Source organism: Myotis myotis, unplaced genomic scaffold (assembly GCF_014108235.1).
Source record: "Myotis myotis isolate mMyoMyo1 unplaced genomic scaffold, mMyoMyo1.p scaffold_m19_p_17, whole genome shotgun sequence".
In the NCBI taxonomy this organism is placed as follows: domain Eukaryota; kingdom Metazoa; phylum Chordata; class Mammalia; order Chiroptera; family Vespertilionidae; genus Myotis; species Myotis myotis.
In genome coordinates, this window is record NW_023416321.1 from 21,911,655 (window position 1) to 21,938,789 (window position 27,135).

General features: G+C 35.6%; 1 protein-coding gene across 17 annotated transcripts in view; it reads right to left on the reverse strand.

Moving 5' to 3' along the window:
- Window positions 1–27,135, reverse strand: part of BCAS3 (BCAS3 microtubule associated cell migration factor) — a 473,254-nt gene that overhangs the window by 338,272 nt on the left and 107,847 nt on the right. For all 17 annotated transcript variants that reach the window (XM_036340232.1, XM_036340231.1, XM_036340238.1 and 14 more), the window contains 3 exons: window positions 21,788–21,958; window positions 16,196–16,289; window positions 1,537–1,670 (listed from right to left, as the gene is read on the reverse strand). In XM_036340232.1, coding sequence (XP_036196125.1) covers window positions 1,537–1,670; window positions 16,196–16,289; window positions 21,788–21,958 — 399 coding nt within the window. The remainder of the gene's footprint in view (window positions 1–1,536; window positions 1,671–16,195; window positions 16,290–21,787; window positions 21,959–27,135) is intronic.

The window sequence follows — 27,135 nt, forward strand, 5'->3', positions numbered from 1 at the left end:
TCTCTCTCATCATTAATGTTTCTATCTCTCTCTTGCTCTCCCTTCCTCTCTGAAATAAAGGAATTTTTAAAAAAAAAAAAAAAGAGCTTCCCACATTTTAGAGTTAGCTAGCTAGATTCTCATGGTATTGTTTAACTGGTTCCTCAATCTCTATGCTTTCCTAATTATTTCTAGGGGCTGAATTAGATTTAGGCTTAATACAGCATGCTCGGTAGAAATATATTCATAGATGATGCCTTATACATCCTATTGTGTCATATGGGGAAGCACATGATAACCGATGCTCCCCTTTGGTAATGTTAAGATATCAGCTAAAACCACAGACAATTATTGCCTAGGTGCATTCAACACAGTGATTCTTAAAATTCTAACTTTTTCCCCCCAAAGGAGGTATAACTGACATTCACCATTATTTTAGCTTCAGATATACAACATAATGATTGTGTGTGTGTGTGTGTGTGTGTGTGTGTATAAATGATCACCAGAATAAGTCTAAATTCTAACATTAAAAACTGGAATTCTTCAGTAGAGAAAAACAGTCCCTCATCAAATAGTTCATTATCTTATTACTAGAGGCCCAATGCACAGAAATTCATGCAAGAGTAGGCTTTCCTTTCCCCAGCTGCCGGCACCGGCTTCCCTCCAGCACCCAGGACCCGGGCTGCTTCCTTCCTCTGGCCGCCCGCAGGCACCCAGGACCAGGACTGGTTTCCCTTGGGCCGCCCACAGGTACCCGGGACCTGCCTGGCTTCCCTCCAGCTCCAGCTTCTTCAGGAAGGATGTCTGGAAGACTTCCAGTCTAATTAGCATATTACCCTTTTATTATTATAGATATTGCTAGAAGAAATGTAAACGCTGGATACCTTCCCTTAGCATAATACCTAATACAAACGCTCAGTACATGTATGGACGTGAGTGCATGTGTGTGTGCATGCTTGCATGCCCTCATGCATGGGTACACAGTGGACTGCTGTTAAATGTTAAAAACTGGCTCCCTAAGGAAAAAAATTTACTCTGACTTATAGTGTTTGCTGATTTCCATGATGGAAACACTCCCATTGTGGATGATTTCACATCAATGTAAGTCTCAGCTAGGGACAGAAGTGTATAACTGCTTCTAATTAGCCATATTGAACTGGCCCTGGTATACCACAGAATAATATCCCTATAGTCATATACACCAAAAACTCAATTATTTTGTGTATATGTGAATACGTGAATATGTGTGTGTTTACATGTACTATTATATGTCTGTTCATTTATATACATATGCATGTACATAGAATCAAAATTCCTAGAAAAGGGCCTGGAAATATGGATATCAATTGAATTACAGGGTTTGAACATTCATTGAATTGTTCACCTACTGCTTATGTATTTATTGGATCAAAATAGAATAAATATTTTTTCTTATCTGAAACATTGTATTACCCAAGTATATTCTCACTAATATTAAGCTCCAATATGATATAACAACCAGCTAGATTAGATGTCACATTAAACAAAGAAAAATCATCTGAAAATTACACAACTTACTTTGGCTTCAGTTTCACCCCTGTGAAGAGTGTAGAGATGATGGACAGCACTTTGTGATGAGGACCAAGGATGAGTCAGAATTTGGAAGACATGAAAGTCATGGCCAAGGGTATCTGTTGTGACTAGAAGCATTCCTGTAGGACATACAAAAAAAAGGGTAAAAATAAAAATGATTATGCATGTGAATGAAATATTTTCACAAAGTACTCATCATGCTTTAAAATATTATCAAAGAAAAAATTACCAGTGATATATGATTTAAAAACCTTAAGGCCATGTCAGTATATAATAGTGAGAATACTTGTTTTATGATGTTACCACACGACTAGCAGAAAAGTTTTATATGTATGAATTTAGAGAATTCACAAGCATTTTAAAATAGGCAATTTAATCAACTGAATGTGAAAATCATTGAAACCTACTCCCACCTTTTGCCATTTCTCAAACCTGAATGTTAAACTCAAATTTATCTACTAAAATAACTACTAATACCCTACTTAATTCACCAGTTTAAAACTTTTTCTCTACCCTGGCATATTTATTGAACTGCCTACAGCAGTGGTCGGCAAACTGTGGCTCGCGAGTCACATGCGGCTCTTTGGCCCGTTGAGTGTGGCCACAAAGTTTCAATCACACTGTACATGCGCGCCCGCACGTGGTATTTTGTGGAAGAGCCACACTCAAGGGGCCACAGTTTGCCGACCACTGGCCTAAAGTATCACAGAAGTTTTTTATGTCTTCTCATCAAAATTCGATAGTTTATTTTACATTTAGGTCTATCATCCATTTGGAGTTAATTTTTGTACAAAGTGTGAGATAGCAGACAAATTAACTTTTGGCAAATGATGTGCAATTTTTCCAGCAAAATTTCTTGAAGAGACTATTCTTTATCCACTGAATTCTTTATCCTTTGTTATCCAATGTCAACATGCCAAAGGTCAACTAACCATATTTGTGTACATCTTCCTCTAAAAATGCATTTTTTTTCAGATTCTTTTTTTTCCCCATCACCATAAAAGTACAATTCTACTTTATCTGTTTCTAAGTTTATACCTTTTTTACACTGTATATTCTGCCAGGTCTAGAAGTTTTTATGCTGATTATATGGAATTTTCTTTACACACAATCATGCAGCATGTGAATGGACATAATTTGACTTTTTTTTTTTTTTTCCAAACTCCATGCCTTTTCTTTCTCTCTCCTCACTACATTTTCTGGGTTAAACAGGTGTAGTGGGAAGCAATAATCAGGTGTTGTTTCCAGTTTTAGGAAAAAGCATTTAATCTTTAAGCACGATGCTAGTTTAGATTTTTTTATTAATGCCCTTTATCAACTTAGTGACATTCTTTTCTACTCATAATTTGTTGAGAATTTTTACAATGTTGGAAGACTTTTAAATCATTGTTTATTTGAATTTTGTTAAATTAAAGTTGTATGTACTTTATATATTTTAATTTTCTTCTGGTGTAAATTACTTTCTGTACCTCAAGGAAAGGGCCGTCAATATCTGTAGGGTCTGTCTTTAGTAAGGGCCACTTTTTCATTCAGATTATTAACAACTTGTGTCTTTTCTGTTTTTTCTTTCTTGATCAGTCTGGTTAGATATTTTCAAGGAAACATATTTTGTTGTCATTGATTTCAAGGATTCCTCCTACTATCATAAAGTATATGATAACTTTCAGCAGCACTTTTCTTCAAAATAATGAATTAAAACTTCCCGCAAATGCTCTTTTTTTGGCACGAAATTTGACATTTTTAAGCGTAAAAATATCTATGATGTTAACACCTTCAGAAAATTTGACATATGAAGTTTTGAAGCTTGTCAATATAACAAAGTAGTGTACATATGAAATCGCATATATATCAACAAATGTGTAACTCCATTTATTGAAAAAAATCCGCATTATTAACCGGTACACCTAGTAGCAGCCGATTGCCACATCATTAATCTCGTACTAACTTGTTTGGTGTGAGCAACAGAAAATATTTGGCTTTTGGAGAACAAGACAAATAGGTTTATTTGTGTTACGCTTATTAATTTGTGCAGTTATTCAGTGTCTGCTTAAGTTAATGTTCAAGAAAAAATATTAATTTTTATTAAAATGTTCTATTATTTTATGTTAACAATTACGCATTTATTTCAGCCCTTTGTATTCAGCATGTCTCTATCGAAATAAACCTAAGTTTCTATGAAAATTGAAGCTTTTGGTTTTTTTGTGTGGCCCTATCAACTTAAACCTTGTTTATGTGGCCTGTGTTAGCATCTGAGTTTGACATGCTTGACCTAGAGTGTTCTATAAATACCAATTAATCCAAGTTAATTGCTAATGTTATTTGGATCTTCAATATACTTACTGGTTGACTGCCTGCTGTCCTATTTTATTACTAAGTAGAAACTAACATCTCCAAGTGTATCTGTGGATATGTTGGGGTTATTTCTCAGTTATACATATAAATTCCCTTAATTTTAGAGCTTTTATTTTTAGGTTCACACATATTTAGGATCGCTATAACTTCTTGTTCAATTACCTCTTTTATGATAATGTCCATTTTAATCCTGCTATTTCCCTTGTTCTGGGGTCTACTTTTTCTGACTTTGATACCGGCACTACAACTTTATTTTGATTGGTGTAAGCATGGTAAATATTTTCCCATTCTTTTACTTTTATAATCAATATAACTATTTAAAATGACTTTGTTTTAAATAACAATTGGGGTCTAGTTTTGGAGTGTTGTTGTTTTAATTCAATCCCTGACTTTTAATTGTGCTTATAAGTTCATACATATGTAAATTATTTGTAGGGTTGAATTTACATCTGCCATTTTATAATCGTTTGCTATTTTTATGAGTGTTTCTTTATGTCTGTTTATCTGCTTCTCCTTCCCTCTTTTGTATAATTTTGTTATTTATAATATCCAACTTTAATTTATCTATTGACCATTTGGTATATTTCTTTATTTTAACCTTTTCTTGATTGTTCCAGGGATTATAATAAACATATAGCTAAATTTGTGCTAGTCTATATTTTGTCCAGAATTTGTATTTTTCTATGGGAGAAGTGGTTTATTAGCTTATTCTGCTTTACCAGAGATGTTATTACATTTCTTTACTGTTAAAACTTTTCCTTGTTGAAAGGAAAGATATGAAAGAATATTAAGCACCTATGGAAAGATACAGTAGGCATATAAATGGAAAGGTGAAGTATATTTGAGTTTGCTCTTTACTTGGCTAATATACGGTATAGGTCTACTCACTACATTAGATTTAAAAATAGCATACTAGATGCTGCTGTACTGGTTATTTCCAGGAGAACACATTTTAAATATGAAAGGTGTTATTATTGAAATCTATTCAAATCTTTAATCCTATCTAATAAAAGAGAAACATGGTAATTGGCGTACGACCGCTACCCTTCCCATTGGCTAATCAGGGCAATATGCAAATTAACTGCCAGCCAAGATGGCGGCTGGCAGCCAGGCAGCTTAAAACTAACATGAGGATTGCTTGCTTCAGTGACGGAGGACTCCAACGTTCCCCGCCTGCCGCTGCAGGCCTCTGAGCTGCAACTCTAAGCAACTATGTAACAAATATAGAAGCTAAACAAAACCCCAGAAACCTGCTTTAGTCGCCAGGCTTCAGCCAGCAGGATCGCAACATTGTAAGCAAAGGCCAGAAACCTACTTTCAGCAGCGGAGGCCTAAGAGCTGGAGCCAAGCCTCAAAGCTAAAGTTGGCCCAGAATAAAAAAGAAAAAAAGAAAAAAAGGAGCAGTTGGGAGCTTCAGTCACCCCCAGCCTGAAAACAGCCCTCAGCCCCTCACCCAGACTGGCCAGGCACCCCAGTGGGAACCCCCACCCTGAAGGATGTGTGACCAGCTGCAAATAGCCATCATCCCCTCACCCAGGCTGGCCAGGCACCCCAGTGGGGACCCCCACCCTGATCCAGGACACCCTTCAGGGCAAGCCAGCCGGCACCCACCCGTGCACCAGGCCTCTACCCTATATAGTAAAAGGGTAATATGCCTCCCAGCACCAGGATCAGCGGAGCCGCGAGGCCTCCCGGCACCGGGATTAGCGTGACAGGGGGCAGCGCCCAAACCCCCTGATCGCCCTGCAGCTCTGTGTGTGACAGGGGGTGGGGCCACAACCTCCCTATCCACCCTGCTCTGTTCGTGACAGGGGAAGGCGCCCCAACCCCCTGATCAGCCCTGCTCTGTGCCTGATACGGGGGAGCTCCCCAACCCCCTGATCGCCCTGCGGCTCTTTGTGTGACAGGGTGCGGCGCCCCAACCCCCTGATCGGCCCTGCTCTGTGTGTGACAGGGTGCAGCGCCCCAACCCCCCCTCCCACGGGCCCTGCTCTGTGTGTGACGGGGTAGAGCCATAACCTCCCCATCGGCCCTTCCCTGAGTGTGAGAGTGGCAGCACCCTAACCCCCTGATCGGCCCTGCTCTGTGGGTGATAGAGGGCGGCGCCCCAACCCCCTGATGGGCCCTGCTCTGTGCGTGACAGGGGGCAGCGCCCCAACCCCCCTGATGGGCCCTGCTCTGTGAGTGACAGGGGGTGGCGCCGCAACCTCCCCATCGACCCTGCCTTGAGTGTGACAGGGGAGGGTGCCCCAACCTCCCAATCGGCCCTACCCTGAGCGTGACTGAGGGTGGCATCACAACCTCCCGATCGCCCTGCTCTGTGCATGACAGGGGGCGGCGCCCCAACTCCCCAATCGGCCCTGCTCTGAGCCCGACCAGGGGCTGCACCTAGGGATTGGGCCTGCCCTCTGCCACCCGGGAGCAGGCCTAAGCCAGCAGGTCGTTATCTCCCGAGGGGTCCCAGACTGCGAGAGGGCACAGGCCGGGCTGAGGGACGCCCCCCCCCCCCCGAGTGCAGAAATTTTTGTGCACTGGGCCTCTAATAGTTTATATAACACTAGAGGCCCGGTGCACGAAATTCGTGCATGGGGGCCAGGGAGGATATGTCCCTCATCCCAGCCTGCACCCTCTCCAATCTGGGACCCCTCAAAAGATGTCCAACTGCCCATTTAGGGATGTCCGACTGCCCGGTGTGAGATCGGGCCTAAATGGGCAGTCAGACATCCCTCTCACAATTCAGGACTGCTGGCTCCCAACTGCTCGCCTGCCTGCCTGCCTGAGTGCCCCTAACAGCTTCTGCCTGCCAGCCTGATAACCCCCTAACCACTCTCCTTCCAGCCTGATCAACCTAACTGCTCTCCTGCCGGCCCGATCGCCCCCAACTGCCCTCCCCTGCTGGCCTGGTCCCCCCCAACTGCCCTCCCCTGCTGGCCTGGTCCCCCCCAACCACCCTTCCCTGCAGGACTGATATTCCCCAACTGCCCTCCCCTGCTGGCCACCTTGTGCCAGACATCTTTGACCACATGGGGGCAGCCATATTTGTGTGTTGGAGTGATGGTCAATTTGCATATTACTCTTTTATTAGATAGGATTGCCTCCCACCCTGCACCTAACTATGGTCATAATGCCACTGACATACTTTACATTCTTTCCATCTTGTTGATGTTATTCAAACAATAAATTGCTAAGATTGGGCATGAATGTTTTATTGTCCTTTTGTGGACAATATTTCTTCACACCTATTTTTTGCTGAGTCATACTGTTTCTATTACCACAATTCCACTACTAGGTTTTAACTCTACTTTTCCACAACAAAGCTATTTTCTACACATGGCAGCCTATTTCATGGAAACATCATTCTGACAGAAACTATAATGAAGTTGCATTTATAACACAAATATATCACTCCCCTACTGAAGATAAACTTCATTTCTTTTAGAATCAAAGATCAATATTTTACTCAAAATAAGCATTCAAATGAACACTTTCAATATGCCCCTAGCTTTTGAAATTGATGTTAATATCTAACTTTCTAATATGTAAACAAATTCAAATTTTTAGAGAAATAGCCCATTGAAAATTTTTGCTTATTATCTTCTGTATATCCTATCTTAAACTTTTCTTTTTCCACTTCTCCACACAAATGTGGCTTCCATAATCCAGAAGGTAGCTTAATTTTTTTGACAAAATTTTAATGATGGAGGAAAAATTGAAAGAGCAGAGAGGAAGGGAAGAAACAGCTTGTGTAGTACCACACAATCATGTGCTTTCTTTTAATTCATAATTTCCTCTGTTGCACACATTCTGCTGGGAGAAATGACATGCCTTTTTTTTCTTCTAGAAAACAAGTTACAAAGCAGATATACATAAAAGGAAAAACTTGTACAGAGTAGACTGTGGCTTGAGAACTATTTATGCAGCATCAGGAGACTAAACCAGACTAGCCTGGCCATAAACTAAACCTATGCCCCAAATGAGGTGCCAAGCCACAAAATGCATTTGCGTCATCTGGGAATACAAGGAAAAGAAGGACTTCTAATTATAGGGCCTGGAAGCAGAAGCCTAGTGTGATTAGCTGTTTAGGCGCTGTTGTATGTTTATCTGGAAGCTTCCTCTCCCTCACTCTCAGCCTCAAGTTTGATAGATGAGCGTTAGCATTAGAGGGTGGAAACTGAAGCTGCTGATGGTACATGGCGTTCTCCAAAACCTGAGACTGGAGCCTGAACATTAAGGCTTTTGCGGCCTCATAAGAACATAAGTCTTTTCAACTGGGCGTCAGCTGGTTAGCCCAAAAGGCAAAATTAAAGAGCAGCAAACCTCCACTGGACATATGCTATAAAAGCTTAGAAACATGAGTAGGTATGTCTTTTTGCCATATCCTATTTATAACACCTACCTAATTGTACGTTTCTTTATCACATGCACACATATGAACTGGAAGACAAATTACCAGCTATTCACACTCTCCTCCAAAAAGAGACATGAACACTGATAATCTTGGTCAAATAGAAATCTTTACAGGATTTCAGATTATATCACTCATAAAATAATTTTGTTTTGGTATTAATTCTTGTAAATTTAATACTTTCCCATCAATACCTGTGGAGATTGAAACTTACAAATTATTTAAATTTTTAAAGCTACAAGTCATATTTGTAAACATAAAAGCAAAGAAACAGAATCCTAGTACTAGTCAAAACCTATTAGGTCTTCAAATTACATAAAACCACTATAATATCCTTTCCTATTAAAGTCTGATTAATAAAACCTTTAAGATGAATAGGAATACTTAAAGCAATGGTAAATAAATAAAAAACTAGGATGAGAGAATTAAAAATAATGAAGACAGTTAATATTTATTGAGGTCTCAGTATATTGGCCTTCATTTTATTGATGAGGAATTTAAAATACTGAGAGTGATCCAAGCAGATAAAGTAACTTGCTCAATTAAGTGGCAAGGTGAGGTGAGGCAGCAGGGACGGGGGGAGAATGACATTTTATGTAGGGTCAGGTAAGTCTTCCTAAAATAATATTTAAAAATGGGACTCAAGAGGTAAGTAAGAGTTAGCCAGATCAAAAAGGATTCTAGGCAGAGGGAAAATGATGTAACATGTTTAAGGAGCTGAAAAATATCTACTATGGATAAATGTTGGAGGGAAAATGTAGACCTGGTTGAAGCCATCAGTCACTGTGCCAGACTTTCAGACAATACACTCAGAGAAATAAGGAAGTTGTTGAAAAATAGAAGTATCATTAACATTTAATATCTTACAAAATAACTGAATACCTTAAAGTGGAATTAAACATGTGGAATTAAGTATGATGCAACAATCACAGGTAAACAGAATAACCTAGAATTGGGCTGTGATCAAATAAGATGTTTTAAAAACGAAGAGTAACAATGATTCTCAAAAGTACTGTTATGGATTGAATGTTTGTGTAGCTCCAAAATTCACATATTGGAACTCTAAAAACCCAGTGTGGCAATATATGGAGATGAGGGCTCCTAGGAAATAATTAAGTGTGTATATATCAGGTCACAATGGAGAGGCTCTGACCTGATAGCCTTAGCATCTTACAGGAAGAGAGCCACCTTTCTTTCTTTCTCCCTGCGCCATTGCACCAAGGAAAGGCTATGCAAGCTCAGAGCCAGGTAGTGGCCATTTGCTAGAAACCAAATCATCCGGAACCTTGATCTTGAACTGTCCGAAAATAAATTTCTGTTGTTTAAGCCATCAAGTCTACAGTGTTTTGTTATGGCAGCCCAAGCTAATACATGTACAAAGGTTGTGGTGTAAACCAGTGTCCTAGAGAACATTTGACACACTTGAATGACCAGCGTAGAGACTTTTGGACTGAATTTGTAAAATCAAATGAAGCTGTTGTTCTTGCCCTATGACAAAAACAAACTGATAAACAACAAAAATCAAAGCACTTAAAAAATCTATTTAAAAGTTCAGTATAAAAACACCGAAATAGGAGCAGCTGCTTTCACCTCAGACAATACAACCGGAAAGAGAGCAATCCACAATAGGTGAGGGTAAGAAGGTACCGAACTTTAGAAAAATTTCCAAAGGCTCCATTTAAGCTGACACCACAGATTAGAATTCTGCCCCCCAAAAAGTGCAATCCTGTATGCAAGCAATCAAGAGGATTAAATTAATAATGCCAAAAGCTGTGAACACAGAAAGACAACTGACAGTTGCTGGGGGGGGGGTCCAACAAAAACATCATCTCTAGTTGAAATACTGATCAAAACTATGGGCAAAAATACAGATATTCCCAGACAGAAAATAGCTTAAAGAGGTCATCTTCATCAGAGAACCCGAAAATAACCCACAAAAGTGTGTACTTTATTGAGAAAAGTACAAAAGGAATTCAAGAAAGGAAGGATAGTATTTTGAAAAGAATGAAGAAAAATTAACAGAGCCTCTGAGACCTGTGGGATACCATCAAGGAGATGAATCTATGAATCATGGAGTTCCAAAGGAAAGAAGAGGAAAACAAGCAGAAAGAATGTTTTAAAAAATGACTGAAAAAAAAGGAAGAAAAAGATAAGAAAAGAAAATAAACAGTGACTAAGAAGTCCCAAATTTTAATTAAAAAAAAATTTAGGGTAGTAAAATAATTCTATATCTGCAAAGGTGGATACATATCAATATTAATATGTCAAAACCCACAGAATGTAAAACCACCAACAGTGAAACCTAACATAAACTAAAGACTTTGACTGATAATGATGTATCAATATTGATTCATGATTATAACAAAACTACCACTGTGGTGTGGCATGTTGGTCGTATAGGAGGTTATGTGTGTGTGAGAGAGACTTTTCTGTACTTTCCATTTGTTTGCTGGAACCTAAAGCTGCTTTAAAAAAAGTGTATTAATTTTATTTTAAAAGTTCCCTAGAAATGGTATTCATTGTATATCTAAATAATTGAAAGCAACAAACTTACACCACCCATATTGAAGCTGCCCAGATCTAAGCATGGAGGCCTCTCTGGCACTTCTAACCAAATCATAAATGTTGCCATTAAAATATCTGTTTTAATTCAGGTCTCAGAGTCATAGCTAGTAAACAAGAATGGGAAGGAGAAATTGAAAAACAAACTGAATGCAGCTGCTCACAGCTCTATTTAATGGCATCCCTTAATTTCTTTTCTGAGTAGGTCCCATACAAGACTGAACCTCATGCCACTGGCTCACACCACCTACTTTTTCCCCTTAATTCACTTTTAGAGTTATTTCATCATGTACATATTACATTGCTTTTAATGTGGACAACAAGTCTGGTTTGTTCTTGAATTTTGATGTCCAGGACATTTTAACAGCTCTGTCATCTAAAAATACGCTTCTCTAAAAAAGAAACTAATAAATTTATTTATATTCCTAGTATAATACAGGTAAAGATTAGAGAAAGATTAGGTTTTTAAAAAATCAATATGTTTGTTGTTTTAATGAACTTCCCTAAACTTATAAACACTAGGGTTATTACTGCCCACACTACAGTCCCTATGAAAAAACCGTTAACCAAATAGACTATTACAAGGGCAAAAGAGTTAAAACTTATTGGTATAAATTTAGAAGTATGAAAAAAATTAAAAATATGTATGGATACATGTAAAGAAAAACTGGAGAATGTTATTGGAGGTTCTACAAGTTATATTTTGAAAAAATCATAAGTACTGGGTGAAGGACCACTTCATACAGTACTTATGTGTACAAAATACCAATTAATATATGTTCAGAAGCTAATAAAAATAATTCAGCCAGAGAACAAAAAACTGCCTCATTTTATAACATAAGTAAATTTACAGAGAAATAATTACACAAAGGTTGATAGAAAATTCATCATAATTAAATGGAATAAATAACATCTACTCAGACCGTGGTCGGCAAACTATGCCTCGCGAGCCACATGCGGCTCTTTGGCCCCTTGAGTGTGGCTCTTCCTAAGCCTTAGGAGTACCCTAATTAAGTTAATGACAATGTACCTACCTATATAGTTTAAGTTTAAAAAATTTGGCTATCAAAAGAAATTTCAATCATTGTACTGTTGATATTTGGCTCTGTTGACTAATGAGTTTGCCGACCACTGTACTAAGGTATCCATGCATTTACAAATGGCAATGCAGCTTCTCGACTCAAATAGTTCATATGTATGTATTTCTATCTTAATCTGGGAAGGTTGGCTAAAACAAGAAACATGACACGGAAACTTGACAAATAAAATGTCACCTAATGTTAGGAGCTGGATAATAGTTGGCAGCCATAGCCATTCTCTGGTAGGCAGCTTTTAAAAAAAAAAAACGCACACACACAAAAAAAACAAGGCTTTCAAATCATTGAGAATTAAATATTTTATATACGCACTTGTGCCATACTAAAGCAATATCAGTCATATTCTGAATAGTAAAAATACTAAGAGTTGAACAGTAAATAACCAAGATAAATTGTAAGCAAATGTATGAAATCTCTGCCTACCAGCATCTATATTTTGCAGACCAATTTTGTGAGTGGTTGCTGAGTTATGAACCCTCCATTTAATTCAAATATTTAAACAGGTACAAAGCATTTATAAAACGTTGCAGAAATGACGACGCATTGAAATATCTCTACCACATAAGAAATTGATCAGTCCTTGGTATAGATTCTGCTTCACAATTTATGTTGAACGTGCAATATTTTTCTTGCCTCTTTCACTCAACTAATATTTCTTTATATGCCAGGCACTGAATCATTATTTCCTAGCTAATTATCTTTTAGGTTCCAGTTTAGAACTGAATTCCCCTTGAAGAATGTTGCCCAATAATCAAAGACCAAGTTAATAGTCATCTCATCTCCTAGCAGGCTCTCCTAACTCCACAAAGCATTCTCCTTCCTTAAGTCCCTATCACACCAGCAGACTCCATGGGTGTTGACTCTCTCTGAATCACCATGACTGAGCCAGGCAATGTGAATGGAGTCTCTAGTTAAAAGAAAGAGTTAGTTTCTAATGCATTGGGTGAAAATCATGCCAAGGGTTACTCTTTTTGATAATGGACTCAAACATTTTTAGTGCCAGGAACTTTTTAACAATATGGTAAAGCCTAGAAACCTCTTTCAAAGACTAATATTTTTTAAAAGACAAAGTAAAACACTTAAAATATATGATTTTTATTCATAGATTAAAATATAGGCTTTACCATAATTTTGAACCATAAAAAATATTTAGAGAGTAACATAAAAAGAAATGTGCAATTGAGGCATACAAAGAGATGAAGGAAGTGCATATTAGTAAGTAAAAGAAGCCAATCTGAAATGGCTACCTACTGTAAGACTCCAATATATGGCATTCTGCAAAAAACGGAAGTATGGAAACGGTGGAAAAAATCAGTGGTTGTCGGGGTTCAAACAAAGGGGGGAGGAATGAACAGGCAGAGCAAAGGGGACTTTTAGGGAAGTGAAACTATACGGTGTAGTATTATACTGATGGATACATGTCATTATATATTTGTCAAAACCCACAGATTATAAACCAAGAGTGAATCCAAATGTAAACTGGAACTCAGGCTAACTAGGCTAACAAATATTTAAAGATAAATCTTATCATAAAAACACAAATTGGGGAGTTCAAACAGAATTCAAAGGCAAATGCAGATCAGAGTTAGGAAACCATAGGAAAGAAACAATAGTTTTCTAGAGTTAATTGCTAGACAATGATAGGGATAACTACATTCTTTATGTAATATAATATGTTCTTACTATAAAAGAAAGTTATAGACAGGAAAAAATACAGCTTCCAGTGTCTGAAGCATTCTGACTAGGGTAATGTAAAATATACATTAATACAAAGGAGATCTGACATAACAGATGGCCTATCAAAATGAGTCATACTGGTTACTCCAAGTGGAGTGCTATAAGGAACAGAACTTCCAGACTCTTTCTTCAAATTTAACTTAATTCCCACAACATTCAGAGCACTTTAATAAATCATTGTCTTCATTAATTAAATCAACCCTACTGATCAACAATCACTATAAAAATCTTCCTCTCTATCAAAAATGACTAATTAAGATATTAGAAGAAAGATTATTCAAAGTACTCTATATTATCCGCTTACCATCATTCTTTATTTGAGAAGAAAGGAAAGATGGATCTTTCCATCAGGTTTAACTAATAGGATCATTTCTGCAGAATAAAATAAAATGGCAGTCTCTTCAGACACATCAACCAAAGAAATAAGATCTAAAAGGACTGTAAATTTATGAAAACTATTTCAGTTCTGAAAGCAAAAAAACAATTTTATTTATGAACAAAGTATTTTTAAAATTAATTCCATTGGAGTAGAATTCCGCCACTGGAAGTATTAAACCAATTCCTAACAATGAAAATTGGTAAATAAAGATAAAGAATTAAGCATTTAATCTCTGCCTTTTACATACAGGATAACTGTGGTTCATTACTGGTTGATGAACGAAAAAAATTTTTTGATAGAATAGCAGATAATCAATGCAGAAAACACAATACAATTAGGAAAACCACCCTTATAGCCTTCAATGTAACAAAACTATTAAGTAAAAAGTTGTTTCAGCAATGAGGCCAAAATAACACTCTGCAGATTACTTGCTAATCTCCACAAGAGAAACCTCTCTCCAAATATGCAGACATTCGATGGGTCACTAACTTCTCCATGTGATCAAACACAATATCATAAATTGCAAGACAACCTGATAGTATATGTCTCTTGTTGGGATGAAATGTTGTAGACAGTAAAACTTAAGATGTTAAAAAAAAAAATCCTTAGCTTGAATGTCATTTAAAAGTCTCTTTAGGAAATAAGGAAAACATTATTATAATGAAAAAAAAATATGACAAGTACAGAATTTGCATCAGATAACTGGTCTGGGCACTGTAAAAAAGAAAAGGTGGACATTATTAGTTGGATTAAAAGGACCTAAAGAGACATGACAAAATGTAAGAAGTGAACTTTAATTAGAACTTAGTTTTAAGTACCTGGAGAATTCACTTTTGAAACCATTGGGGTTTTGTTTTTTTTTTAATCCTCACCCAATGATATGTTTATTGTTTTTAGAGTGGGAAAGGGAGAGGGGAAGAGAGAGAAAAAAAGGAAAAGAGAGGGAGACAGCGAGACAGAGACAGAGAGAGAAACATGCACTGGTTGTCTCCCAAATGTTCCCCGACTAGGGGAACCTCAACCTTTTGGTGTATGGGATGACACTCCAACCAACTGAGCTACCCGGCCAGGGGAATTTTAAATTTGGTTTGGATATTAGATAATATAGTATGTTAGTTTTCTGAACTAATATATAATTTTTTTATATGTAGAAAGGGGTCTTTATTCTTAGGAAATGCATAGTTCATTTGTAATGGGTGAAATGTTATAATATATGAAACTTACATTCAAGTGGTTCAGCAAAATACACATACATATATATAATATATACATTAAAATGTGAACACTTGTTTAATCAAGGTAGTGATATGTGGGTCATTATTATATTAACCTTTATATCTGTTTTTATGTTTGAAACTTTTTATAATAAAAAGTTGGGGGGGGGGGGATTGACAAAAGATAATAGGGCATTCCACATTGCTTTAACATCTCTCTTTACCAAAAGCTTTAAGAAGAACCAGAAAAACAAAAACACCACAAGAAAAGGAGAAAAAATATAAGTAAACTAGTTTATAAAATGCGACATTAAAAAGAAACTTTAGCCCTAACCGGTTTGGCTCAGTGGATAGAGCGTCGGCCTGCGGACTGAAGGATCCCAGGTTCGATTCCGGTCAAGGGCATGTACCTTGGTTGCGGGCACATCCCCAGTGGGGAGTGTGCAGGAGGCAGCTGATCGATATTTCTCTCTCATCGATGTTTCTAACTCTCTATCCCTCTCCCTTCCTCTCTGTAAAAAAATCAGTAAAATATATTTTTTAAAAAAAAAGAAAGAAAGAAACTTTAAGTTACAAAGAAAATTCCATTCGCATACATTAATATGTTGATTGAAATACTGAAGTTCTTGGCTTAATTGTAAGTCAGAAATTAATGCAACTCAACAACACTGTTTACCGACTGCTGCTTTCACCATGTTATTGTGAATAAAGCTAATGTTTACAGGGTATCTAAATTTTATTATAAATTCATTCATTCAATAACCAGTTACTGAAACTATTTACTTTTCTTATACACACTGGCACATAGAAGAAAAACGAGATTCGTGTTTTAGATATTCCATTTCCAAAAAAATCAAATTGGAAAGCCTATGATATAAATGGGGAGAAACAAACATACCACTTGTGTTAAAAGCCATACAGCACACTGGTTTTTCATGAGCCGGGAAGTGGGCCACGATACCATCACTGTCAGAATCCTCACTCAAAAGCACCTTTACAAAAATAAAGAGGCAAATGGAAGTTAACCTTTAATCACCAATTACTGAGTCTAAAGATATACAGTTACACCACAATGTCCATGACCAAATAACATGCTTCCATTATATTGTAAGATTATTCTTGCCACTAAAAAGTGAAAATACCACTTCACGAATGAGGAAAAGATATAATACAACCCCAGCAGATCAATCATATAAACGCTAAACAGTTGGTTAACTTTTGACTATAGGTGACAGAGACAATCATTTCTTGAAGTGTAGGTTCATAAAAAAACAACAACAGCAAATAAAATCAGCTATGCAGAACTTTATCCAATGACAGAAACATTTGTGTTATGGCCTGCTGAAAAATTCTTGCCCATGATTGGAATAAAACAAGGAAAAACAATATAATAGGTTAAACACACACAGCTATATGTCAGAGGAATCACCCCTAAAATTTTTATTTTAAGTAGAAAAGTACTGGTCTTTTAACTCCTAGTTTTTTAGATAGACATATCACCTCTTTGAAAGCATTACCAAGCCATAAAATCAGAAGTATATTAAAGCAGAAAGTTTTAAATCTCAAATTTATTCCCTTTAATTTTCTTCAGGAGTTTGATAGTTTTAGGTCTCCTGGTAAGGTCTACGATGGATTTAAGTTCATTTTTGTATATGGTGTAAGGTAAGGGCCCGCATTCTTTCTTTTGTAGTTGGCCATCCAGTTTTCCCAGTGTCATTTATTGAAGAGACTCTTCTTTACCTTTTGTGTGGTTTGGGCACCCTTGTTGAAAATCTTTTGCACTTATATGTATGGGTGTATTTCTGTGCTCTTCTATGCCATTGGTCTACATATCCATCCTTATGCCACATATAGCTGTGTAGTATGATTTTAAGTAAGGAAATGTGAGGACTCCAATTCTTTTTTCTAGATTGTTTTTGCTTTCCTGGGTATCTTAAGATCTCATAAGAATTTTAGGGTGGGATTTTGATAGAACTGCATTTAGTATGTATATCACTTTGGGTGGTATGGATATTTTAACAACATTAAATTTTAATATCCACACCTGTGAGATGTCTTTCCACTTACTTGAATAATCTTGAAATTCTCTTAACAACGTTTTATAGTTTTCAGTATACAAGTCTTTCACCTCCTTGGTTTAAGTTTATTTCTAAGAGTTCGTTTTTTTAAAGATCAACAAAATTGACAAACCCTTAATTGGACTAATAAAAAAGTAAGTTAGCCCTAACGGGTTTGGATCAGTGAATAGAGCAGTGATGGCGAACCTTTTGAGCTCGGTGTGTCAGCATTTTGAAAAACCCTAACTTAACTCTGGTGCCGTGTCACATATAGAAATTTTTTGATATTTGCAACCATAGTAAAACAAAGACTTATATTTTTGATATTTATTTTATACTAGAGGCCCGTTGCACGAAGAGATTCATGCAATAGGCCTTCCCTTCCCCTGGCTGCTGGCACCGGTTTTCCTCCAGCACCCGGGACCCAGGCCTTCGCTCTGGCCGGAGCCTTCAGTCTTCACTCCGCCACTTCGCCCCTATGTATGCAAATTAACCGCCATCTTTGTTGGGTTAATTTGCATACTCTCCTGATTGGCTGGTGAGCGTAGCAGAGGGATGGTTAATTTTATCTATTATGTTTGTCTATTATTAGGTAAGATATTTAAATGCCATTTAACAAAGAAAAATCAACCAAAAAAATGAGTTCGCGTGTCACCTCTGACACGCGTGTCATAGGTTTGCCATCACTGGAATAGAGCGTCAGCCTGTGGACTGAAGGGTCCCAGGTTTGATTCCAGTCAAGGGCATGTACCTTAGTTGCGGGCACATCCCCAGTGGAGAGTGTGCAGGAGGCAGCTGAATCGATGTTTCTCTCTCATTGATGTTTCTCTCTATCCCTGTCCCTTCCTCTCTGCAAAAAATCAATAAAATATATTTTTTAAAATAAATAACTAAATAAAAAACAAAAAAGTAAGTTAATATTACACTGTTGCATACTATGATTTCTTGTATAACATTCTAGTAGAGAACAGACTAGTGTTTTTCAGGAGAAAGGAATAGAGGTTGATTGAAGGATGGACTTGAATACAAAAAAAAAGTGTGTGTTAAATCGTCCAATATTTTAATTGTGGTGGATTATGTTAATTATATTCATCTACACATGGGATACAATTTCATAGAGCTATATATGCCCATATACAAATACAAATGAAGGTAAAACTAACGGTGAGAGGTGAATAAGGTCCATAGCTTAGTAACAGTAATGTGCCATTGTCAATTTCCTGGTTTTGATATTGTACTACACCTGGAAGAACCTAGGTGAGAGCTCATGGATATATGTGCAACTTACTATGAGCTTACAATTATTTCAAAATTAAAATGCAATCTGAAAGCTTTTGAATTTCTTTCTTTCTGGTAGGTGATAGTATCTCACTGTAGTTTCAACACGCCTTTTCCTTTAACAAGTGAAGTTATGGGCATAGATTTTATACCATTTGTATATTTTTTTTTTCTGTGATATTTGGTTTTTGCACATTTTTCTATTTTAATTCAATCTTACAAGACTCCCTTTCTTTTTATGTATGTTATAACCCTATACCTCTCCTTCTAACACAATTAGTGTTGCGTGCTCTAGTTGATGGTTCTAATACAAAAGTCATCAAGCAAAAGGCACATTAATCTCGGTGAACTGCAAAGCCTCATACCACTACATAGGATTCTTTGAATCTTCTCTTTAAGAGCTTCACAATATATAATAACCAGATACTTTTGGAAGGATTCTCTATATTGCATTAGCACCTTGACTAAAGCATCAGATCAATAAAACCAGAGATATCCCAATACAATTGTCCTAAGACATTTAATTTTTACTCACCACTTAACTAAACAGGCTGAAGCCCTAAAAATATGCAGTAAAGCATTTGACTATATTAAAACAAAGCAAAGAATTTTAACTGATACAAAGTGAATAAGCCTTTATCATATGAACAAAATGATACACAAAATGCCTAAGGAACCATTAAATTATGAATAACACATGTACTCAAGGCATGATATCTCAAGTTTATGTCATCATTCTGGAGTATTTTCTTTTATTAAAGACTTTGCCACATTGCTAATTTCAATTATATATATGTATGTATAAAGGCAAATTATACAGCTTAACTTCTCTTAGGCAAGAAATGCTTTTAAATAAAAATGAAAGTAACACAGATAAAAATGTACATGAAGTCAATTAAATCTTTTCTTCATTAATGCAATTACTAGACAATGATCCCATCACCATAAAATCAAACTAATCAATTTAGTATCAGAAAGATGGTGAATAAAATTTTATACACCACCAATGTAAACATGAAAATATCTTTATTTATTAAAGGCTCAATGGATTTAAACAGCAAAAGTGGCCCTAACCAGTTTGGCTCAGTGGATAGATTGTCAGCCTGTGGACTCAAGGGTCCCAGGTTCAATTCCGGTCCAGGGCATGTACCTTGGTTGGGGGCACAACCCTAGTAGGGAGTGTGCAGGAGGCAGCTGATCGATGTTTCTAACTCTCTATCCCTAGCCCTTCCTCTCTGTAAAAATAAATAAAAATAAATAAAATAAAATAAATAAAAGAAGCGAGGACAGTATTACTGAGAAAATCTTGTTGCTTTAAAAAATATTTATAATTATTTTAAAATGCACATTGCAACTTACCATTTATTGAACATCAATATATTTCCTGTCTTAAAATGTCTAAGTCAAGTTAAAATTTTAGAATATTTTATAAGTAGGAGTGAAAATAAGATTATGCTCCGAACAAATAATAGAAAATAGATCATTTCAAGTTGAATGACACTAACCTAAAAGCTAACATTTCTATGAGTCTTATTTCCTAGTAAACAGCTTTAGTTGTTTCAAGTGTTAACAATGAATGTATCACAGGAAAAATAACTTTTGCAACTCCACAGTCTACAGTTCATTTCCATATTCCAAACCTGAGAATTCCATTTTAAAATTATAAAAAGTTACTGAAGAATGGGAGAAGGCAGGGGAGAGGAGGTACAGTGACAAACATTTGAAAACATATGGCCAATTGTTATGCATTTTATGAAATTAGCTTAATTTTTCTTTTAACATATTCCTACACTTACATATAATAATGAGTTACATCTCTATTTCATTAGAGATAATAAGACATAACATTTCCTTCTTTTAAATGAGCACAAATCTGTCTGTCAACAAAAGCTAGATGTTTAACAGACATACATTGCACTCCCCACACTAGACAATTCTGAGAAGGGTCGTTGCTGCTCTTAGTAACTGTGGGTGGCCTTGGAGGTGAATTAATTACGAATCAAAGAACAAAAGAAAGAAAACATTAAAGGATTCATATATTTAATTCCAATTTAAAAAGAGAACAGCTGTATGTGTCCATCAACTTGAGCTAACCTAACTAAAACAACTTTTTTTTAAATGTCATTACAGTCAACTGAAAACTTTGCTATCACTTCATTGAAAAGAGTCTTAAAACAAGAATATAAGTCTATAACATAGTTGTTTAACAACAAAGTTAAGATGGGCAAGGTGGAAAATTATTATTATTCTGATTTCAATTAAAATATAATAAATTCAAAAATCTCAGAGTTTTTTCTTTTAATTGCAATAGGCTCCATTTTTTTTTTAAATGACAATTGATCTTACTATAGAAATTAGTACATGAGTAGCTGACAAATACGATTTTTCACAAATGTTGCTCCACTATCTCTTTTTAGTAATTGGTATTAGATTATATTTTATAGTAATGATCACAAATTAAATGAATTTTAACATTACTTCCTTTCAGAAATGTATTTAAAATCTAAAACTATGATACAAAAGAAGAGATATTTATAAGTACATGAGGAAAAAAAACTAAACCCAATGGGTTTCTTATCAACTAGATTAAATGCCAGCATAAGGCATTTTTCCATGTTTAAATCATTTCTCCTGTTTCTGAACTTAGATTTTAAAAATCTATTTTATCTAAAGATATAGGGTTTACAATTAGCTATTATCATGTATGTATTCTAACATATACTTTGGGATTTCATTTATTCTTCATGTTTAAGGAAATATCTATAATAAAATTTGATATTATTCACCTGTAACCATCAGAGGCAACCTTTTTTTAAATTCCCTGAAATATGTAAGATCCTTTTGATCTATGAGCAAATATCTGCCTGTGAAACACATATCCGATGAAGAGATAACAAGAGAATCTCATGAAAACTCAATTTTACCTTCAGGTTTGATGCATTTATAAAATTTGAAATAACAGGTTCTTACATATTATTCATCATTCTTTGGGGAGGAGTGGGAAGAATCTAACCTAAAATAACCTTGATTTCTAGAAATGCAAGTTAACAACCTACAAGGCCAAGTACATTTTGGCTAATCCTGATCCCAAAGAATATTCTCAGTCAGCCAGCCCTCTGCAGAAAATGGATATTACATGCATCGCAAGTTCTTACCTGGCCCTCTCCAACTGTTTCCGTGTCTATTACGGTGATGATGCCTGGGACCAAAGGACTCCGCCTCGAATTACTATGGATGGCAACATCATCTTCTGTCACACCTGAAGGCAGCGTGCCTGTCAGCTGAGTCACCACTTTCCCAACTATTGTCAGGCCAGTTTTCAAAGTCTATAAGATGAAAGGTAAAATTTATAAATAACTTCATATCAGAATTTTAATTCTGATATGAAGTTATTTGCATTTGTTAATTCTCCTACCCATTAAATTCTTTCTTCTCTTAGGAGCCTATATGTAGTAGTGAACTTCACAGAAATTCAGTCTGACTTTTCATGTGACTGTAAACTCAGTATCAGTCTGAATGAATGGTATCAGTACAGCCCCAAAGTAATCATGGTGAGAATAAAGCCATAGGTAAATAACTAAAAAGCTTTGTTTCACATGAGAATACAATTATATTTTATAAAAATTTTTAGCATGGAAATGACTGGGATGATCTGGTAGAATCCTTATGTGAAAAAAGATCATGCTTTCAAAGATAACCTATAATATGCTGTTATATAAGATTATACATCAGGATCTGGCATGTGAAAAATACAGTCTCCATCCAACGTACTAATTACTAGATGAATGAAATATCATATAAAATTAGCAAAGAAGATTCTTTTCTCTCTGATAACAGAAAACAATTCAATACAATGTTTCTAAAATACAATTTTAATTAAAAATAACTTAAGATGCTTTATAATTACATTTTAGTTCCACTTCATTCAAAGCAAATAGACAAAAATAATGTGTGTGATTATTTTTTATTTTATGGGACTCTCATCTAATTAGTCTCATATGCATTACCAAGCAATATGGTTAAGGTAATGTTTGGGGGCATTGTCTAAAAGGAAGAAAGCTAGAGCATAAAGAAAATTATGTATTTGATAAACATTGGAAAAACACCTAGTCATTAGAGACTAAATAAGTAATCTAGATTACATGGATATATCAAAAATTATGTATAAGACACACAATCAGAAATATTTTTCCAGTTCTCACATTGTGAGAAAAGTTTTTATTAAAATACGTCAAATTAATTTTTAATAAGGTGACTTTCTCTTTTAAAAATAATTATGGGAAAATAAATGTGATTTAAACCACAACTAGATTAAGTTTCAAAAAGGAAATGTATTTTCCAAAGAAATTTTCCGTTAAAACACCATAGGATTAACACTAATACTTTATGCATTATTTTATTGTAGCTATGTTCTATGGAACCTTTACTATGAACTTGGGATTGGTTAAGGGTCTAAACCAGTGGTTCTCAACCTTCCTAATGTCGCGACCCTTTAATATAGTTCGTTCGACCCCAAAGGAGTCGCGACCCACGGGTTGAGAACCGCTGCTCTAAACATAAGTGATCTCTATAGATTTCCTCAAACACCTCAGTTTAAGAGAAAACAGAGGCTTCAGAAGTTAAGCACAACACCTAGCCAATGACAAAGCCAGAACTTAAAACTAGGGCTATCTATCTCCTAAGCTTGAATTTAACCACTCTCCAGTATTTCCTTATACTCTATTCCTGTTACTACTTGTGATCTCACACTTCATGAATTCAGAACACACACATATACTGGGGAGGGGTGAGGGAGGAAGACAATAACACTATATTTTAATAAATACTTAAATAAATGACCACCAAAGCCATTTGCTAAATTCAAGCAAAAAGATATAACTTACAGCTGACTGAAACCAGAAAAAAGCCACAAATCAATTTTAACTGTTTTGTTTAGTGCTAAAAACTCAAACTGCAGTGATTATAAAACACAGTAGCGTTCCTCAATTAGCTGCCAAACATTTGTTTCAATAATTCACAAGGAATGACTTACAAAGAGTCTGTTAGATTGTTAAGAAAGCCTCTGAAGGACCAACAAAATCAGGCGCCACAGTGTATTGATGTAGAAGCTAGCCAGGAAGCCTTATTAACCTCTGAGATGCTTCAGCTGATGTACTGACTCCATTAATGCTAATGGAGATGCTCCCACTTAAACGGAGCTACCCCTTTATCAAAGAAATGCCTTTCAGGTTTAAAGTCTTAGCTTGCATATCCTCCCCATTTGCCCTTGAGCTTATTATTTCATGCTCTTATACCAATGAATAGGAACAAACTAAAATAACTAGAGCACACAGAAAGTGGGAAATAATGTACCAAAGCCAACCACAAGATAAACGGGAAAGTTCACATAAAAGAATTAGGAAAAAACTCAAGAATGGGGGGACCAGGGAAGCAGGGTAGTATATTTCTTAGGCAAGGGCTCATATTACATGAAAGAGTTATAGTATTTCTCATAAAAAAATAAATAATGACTACCAGTGGGGTCATGTTATTAAAATTTAACAGTCATCAAATCTGCACTTTGTATAGTAAATGACAAGATAGTATTATCTAGCATAGCTTACTAACTTCCAAATAAGGTCTAATGCAGGAAGTGAGAGAGGGGTGCTAGACGTTTTCTACATTAGTAAAGACCTTTACTTCTAGAAGAAATTTGTTTCCATGTCACATCGATGAGCAGTAGTGTCCAAAAGCAATATATAATATTATTTAATAATTTTCATATATCACATTTAGATACCTAAATCACCTCACTGTGTAATTAGCCTTTTCACTAGATTTTTAGTAGAAAGGGTATGTGCATACCTGATGATTTTCTCAAATACAACAAAGGCTAAGAAAAAAAAATAGGAATTAAAACAATAAATCTAACTAGGCCAAATGGATATGTTAATTTAGGTAGTGTCTTCACAATCTGGGGTATCTAAACTCAAAAGTTCATTTTATATATATATGAATAATTTTAAGAGTAATCACAGAACTATCTGCAAAAAAACTGAACGTAAGCTTATAATGAATGTGAGATAATCCACTATGACCAAAAATTCGAATCAGCATAGTACTCATTCCGTTCTGTTGCAGACAGATTTGCCAAAGGGTCACTAGGCATCTTTAACCTTTCTCATGCCATATCAGTTGTCCTCCCTGTCCATTAGTGCTAATGGTACTGCTCTCACAAAACCTGTTAGTTGTCATTAAGAAGTTATCAGATAACAAGAAAATAGAGGCATTTTTATTAAATCAATTTACCATACTGAGGTTAAAACACATTAAAAGGAAAACTCAACTAGGACAGTTATAGAATAACTAGAAAATGTGGAACAAGATTTTATAAATTTATCAAAATAATCCAATTTGAACAATTTCAAAATTAAGTTTTTCCTTTATCACCACCACAGAGAATTCGTCACTATTATATTATTAAGGAAAGACAAATTATTTTCAAAATCAAAGGGAAAAATCTAAACGTATAAACTTTAATTTTAAGTGCTATTTGAGAACGCAGAAATTGAAAAAATAAAAAGAAAGAAAGAAAAGAAAACAAAAGAAAAAAAAGAGTATTGCTGCATAGGCGATCCAAGTACATATTCAACTAATATATTTACATTTATAATTGCACAGTGAAAAAAGAGTAAAAATTTAAAAATTAATCCCTCTACGGTTGTGTAACCTCTATAAATCCACATCAGAAACTGTCAGAGAGAGAGAAATATTAATCTTTCTGAGAAAGTGATATAATGAAATGGTTGTGAATTTAAGATTAACATCTTCTTCTTAAAGAGCATGTACTACATGACCTTTTAAATTATTTCCATGTTACATCTCAAAAAATATTATGTTACATAGAAATGAAAAAAAACTGGTAAGAAATAAGAAATTTTTATTTTCTATTTTCAATGATAGTCTAGGTAAATCAGGTTAATCCTCCCAAAGAAAACAAGTAGAAAAAATTGGGGTGGAGTGGGGGAGGGGGGCAGTTCAACTCTGCTTGAACATATGGAGTATTTAACAAGAATGTGAAGAGTTCTTAGGTCAAAATCCAAGAGAACACGGAAATATTTTAGGCCTAGATGCATTTGATGATTCTAGGGAGGGCTGCTAAGAGACTGAGTGGTTTTTTCGATAGACTTGGGGAACTATGTTCAAGGGGTCAATTGGGTGACCTTCCCTCCATGCCTTGGTTGGGAACCTGAGGGATACAGAATAGACAGAAGAGAGAACCAGTAGTAATGAGGTTGTCAGAGCTATTTCAGGTAAACATTATTTAAAACATTTAATTTCAGTCCCTAAAATTGGATTAAAATTATCCAAGACTGACCATGTTGCAGAACTCTGATACCATATCAAATTTAAAATTGTTTCTAAAGATTTTTGAAATAAGATCTGGCAAACCATGAGTCAAGACATGATAAGTAAGGACCAGCTGAAAAAACAAAAATACACTGAAAACAAAACCAAATATTGGTGTTATCAGAAACATACTTAAAAATAAGGGTGTTTAAACAACTTGGTAATTTGAAAAAAATTGAATTCTAGAGGATCAGAAATTATCACTATCAACTAAAATATTTCATCAATGCATATATGTTTTTGTGCATGTATTAAAATAACCATTCCCCTTTTCCCTCTAATATTAATATTATACTGTGTATGATGCCAGTTGGGTACTGATATATTAGTGGGATTACATTGTAAAGTATATGATTGTGTAACCAATATGCACGCAAAACTAATGCAAATTCACATGGAATGCAAACTGTAAGTTTTTTAATTATTTAATTAAAAATATTTTAAAAGAAATGTGACTTATGTTCATAGTTATATTTTTCCTTTATTTTATAAATTTACAAACAAGAGTACAAATAAGCATTAAAAACAGGCAAATGCAATTAACAAAAATTAAACATTACCACTTTATTCAAGTGCTACTGGAAGAATTTTATACATTGCCAGAGCTGACAATGAATGTCAATTAACATCACTTTCATTGGTGACCAAGGGTCTATTGGGAATTGACTGGAGGGTGTGATCATCAACGTAATTTTTTACAGTTAAATGTGGAAGATCTAAGTGTATTTCTCACAGTTTGCAATATTGGAGAATAACAAGTAGGAAGTTCGAGCTTGTTCTTTTCAAAGCATATTTAGTCTAGTCTCATCCCAGCATGTCCACCTTTAGCTACAGTTAAACAGCTTACCAGTTACTGAATAAAGCAGGTCACTTTCCTTTTATGAAGGCACACAAAAACATAATTATAGCAAAGAAGAGCTGAAAAACTGTCCTACATCACATAACTGAAAATTATTCTACATGATAATACAATGAGCTATCCTGAGGCAAGTGTATGACAGGTCAGTCTAAAAAGAACTGAATATTTGAGAAATGGACCTCTTGTAAACTAACTCAGTAACACTGATGCTACCTAATTACTCTGTCTGAGATTTCCCTTCCTTGAAAGAACCAT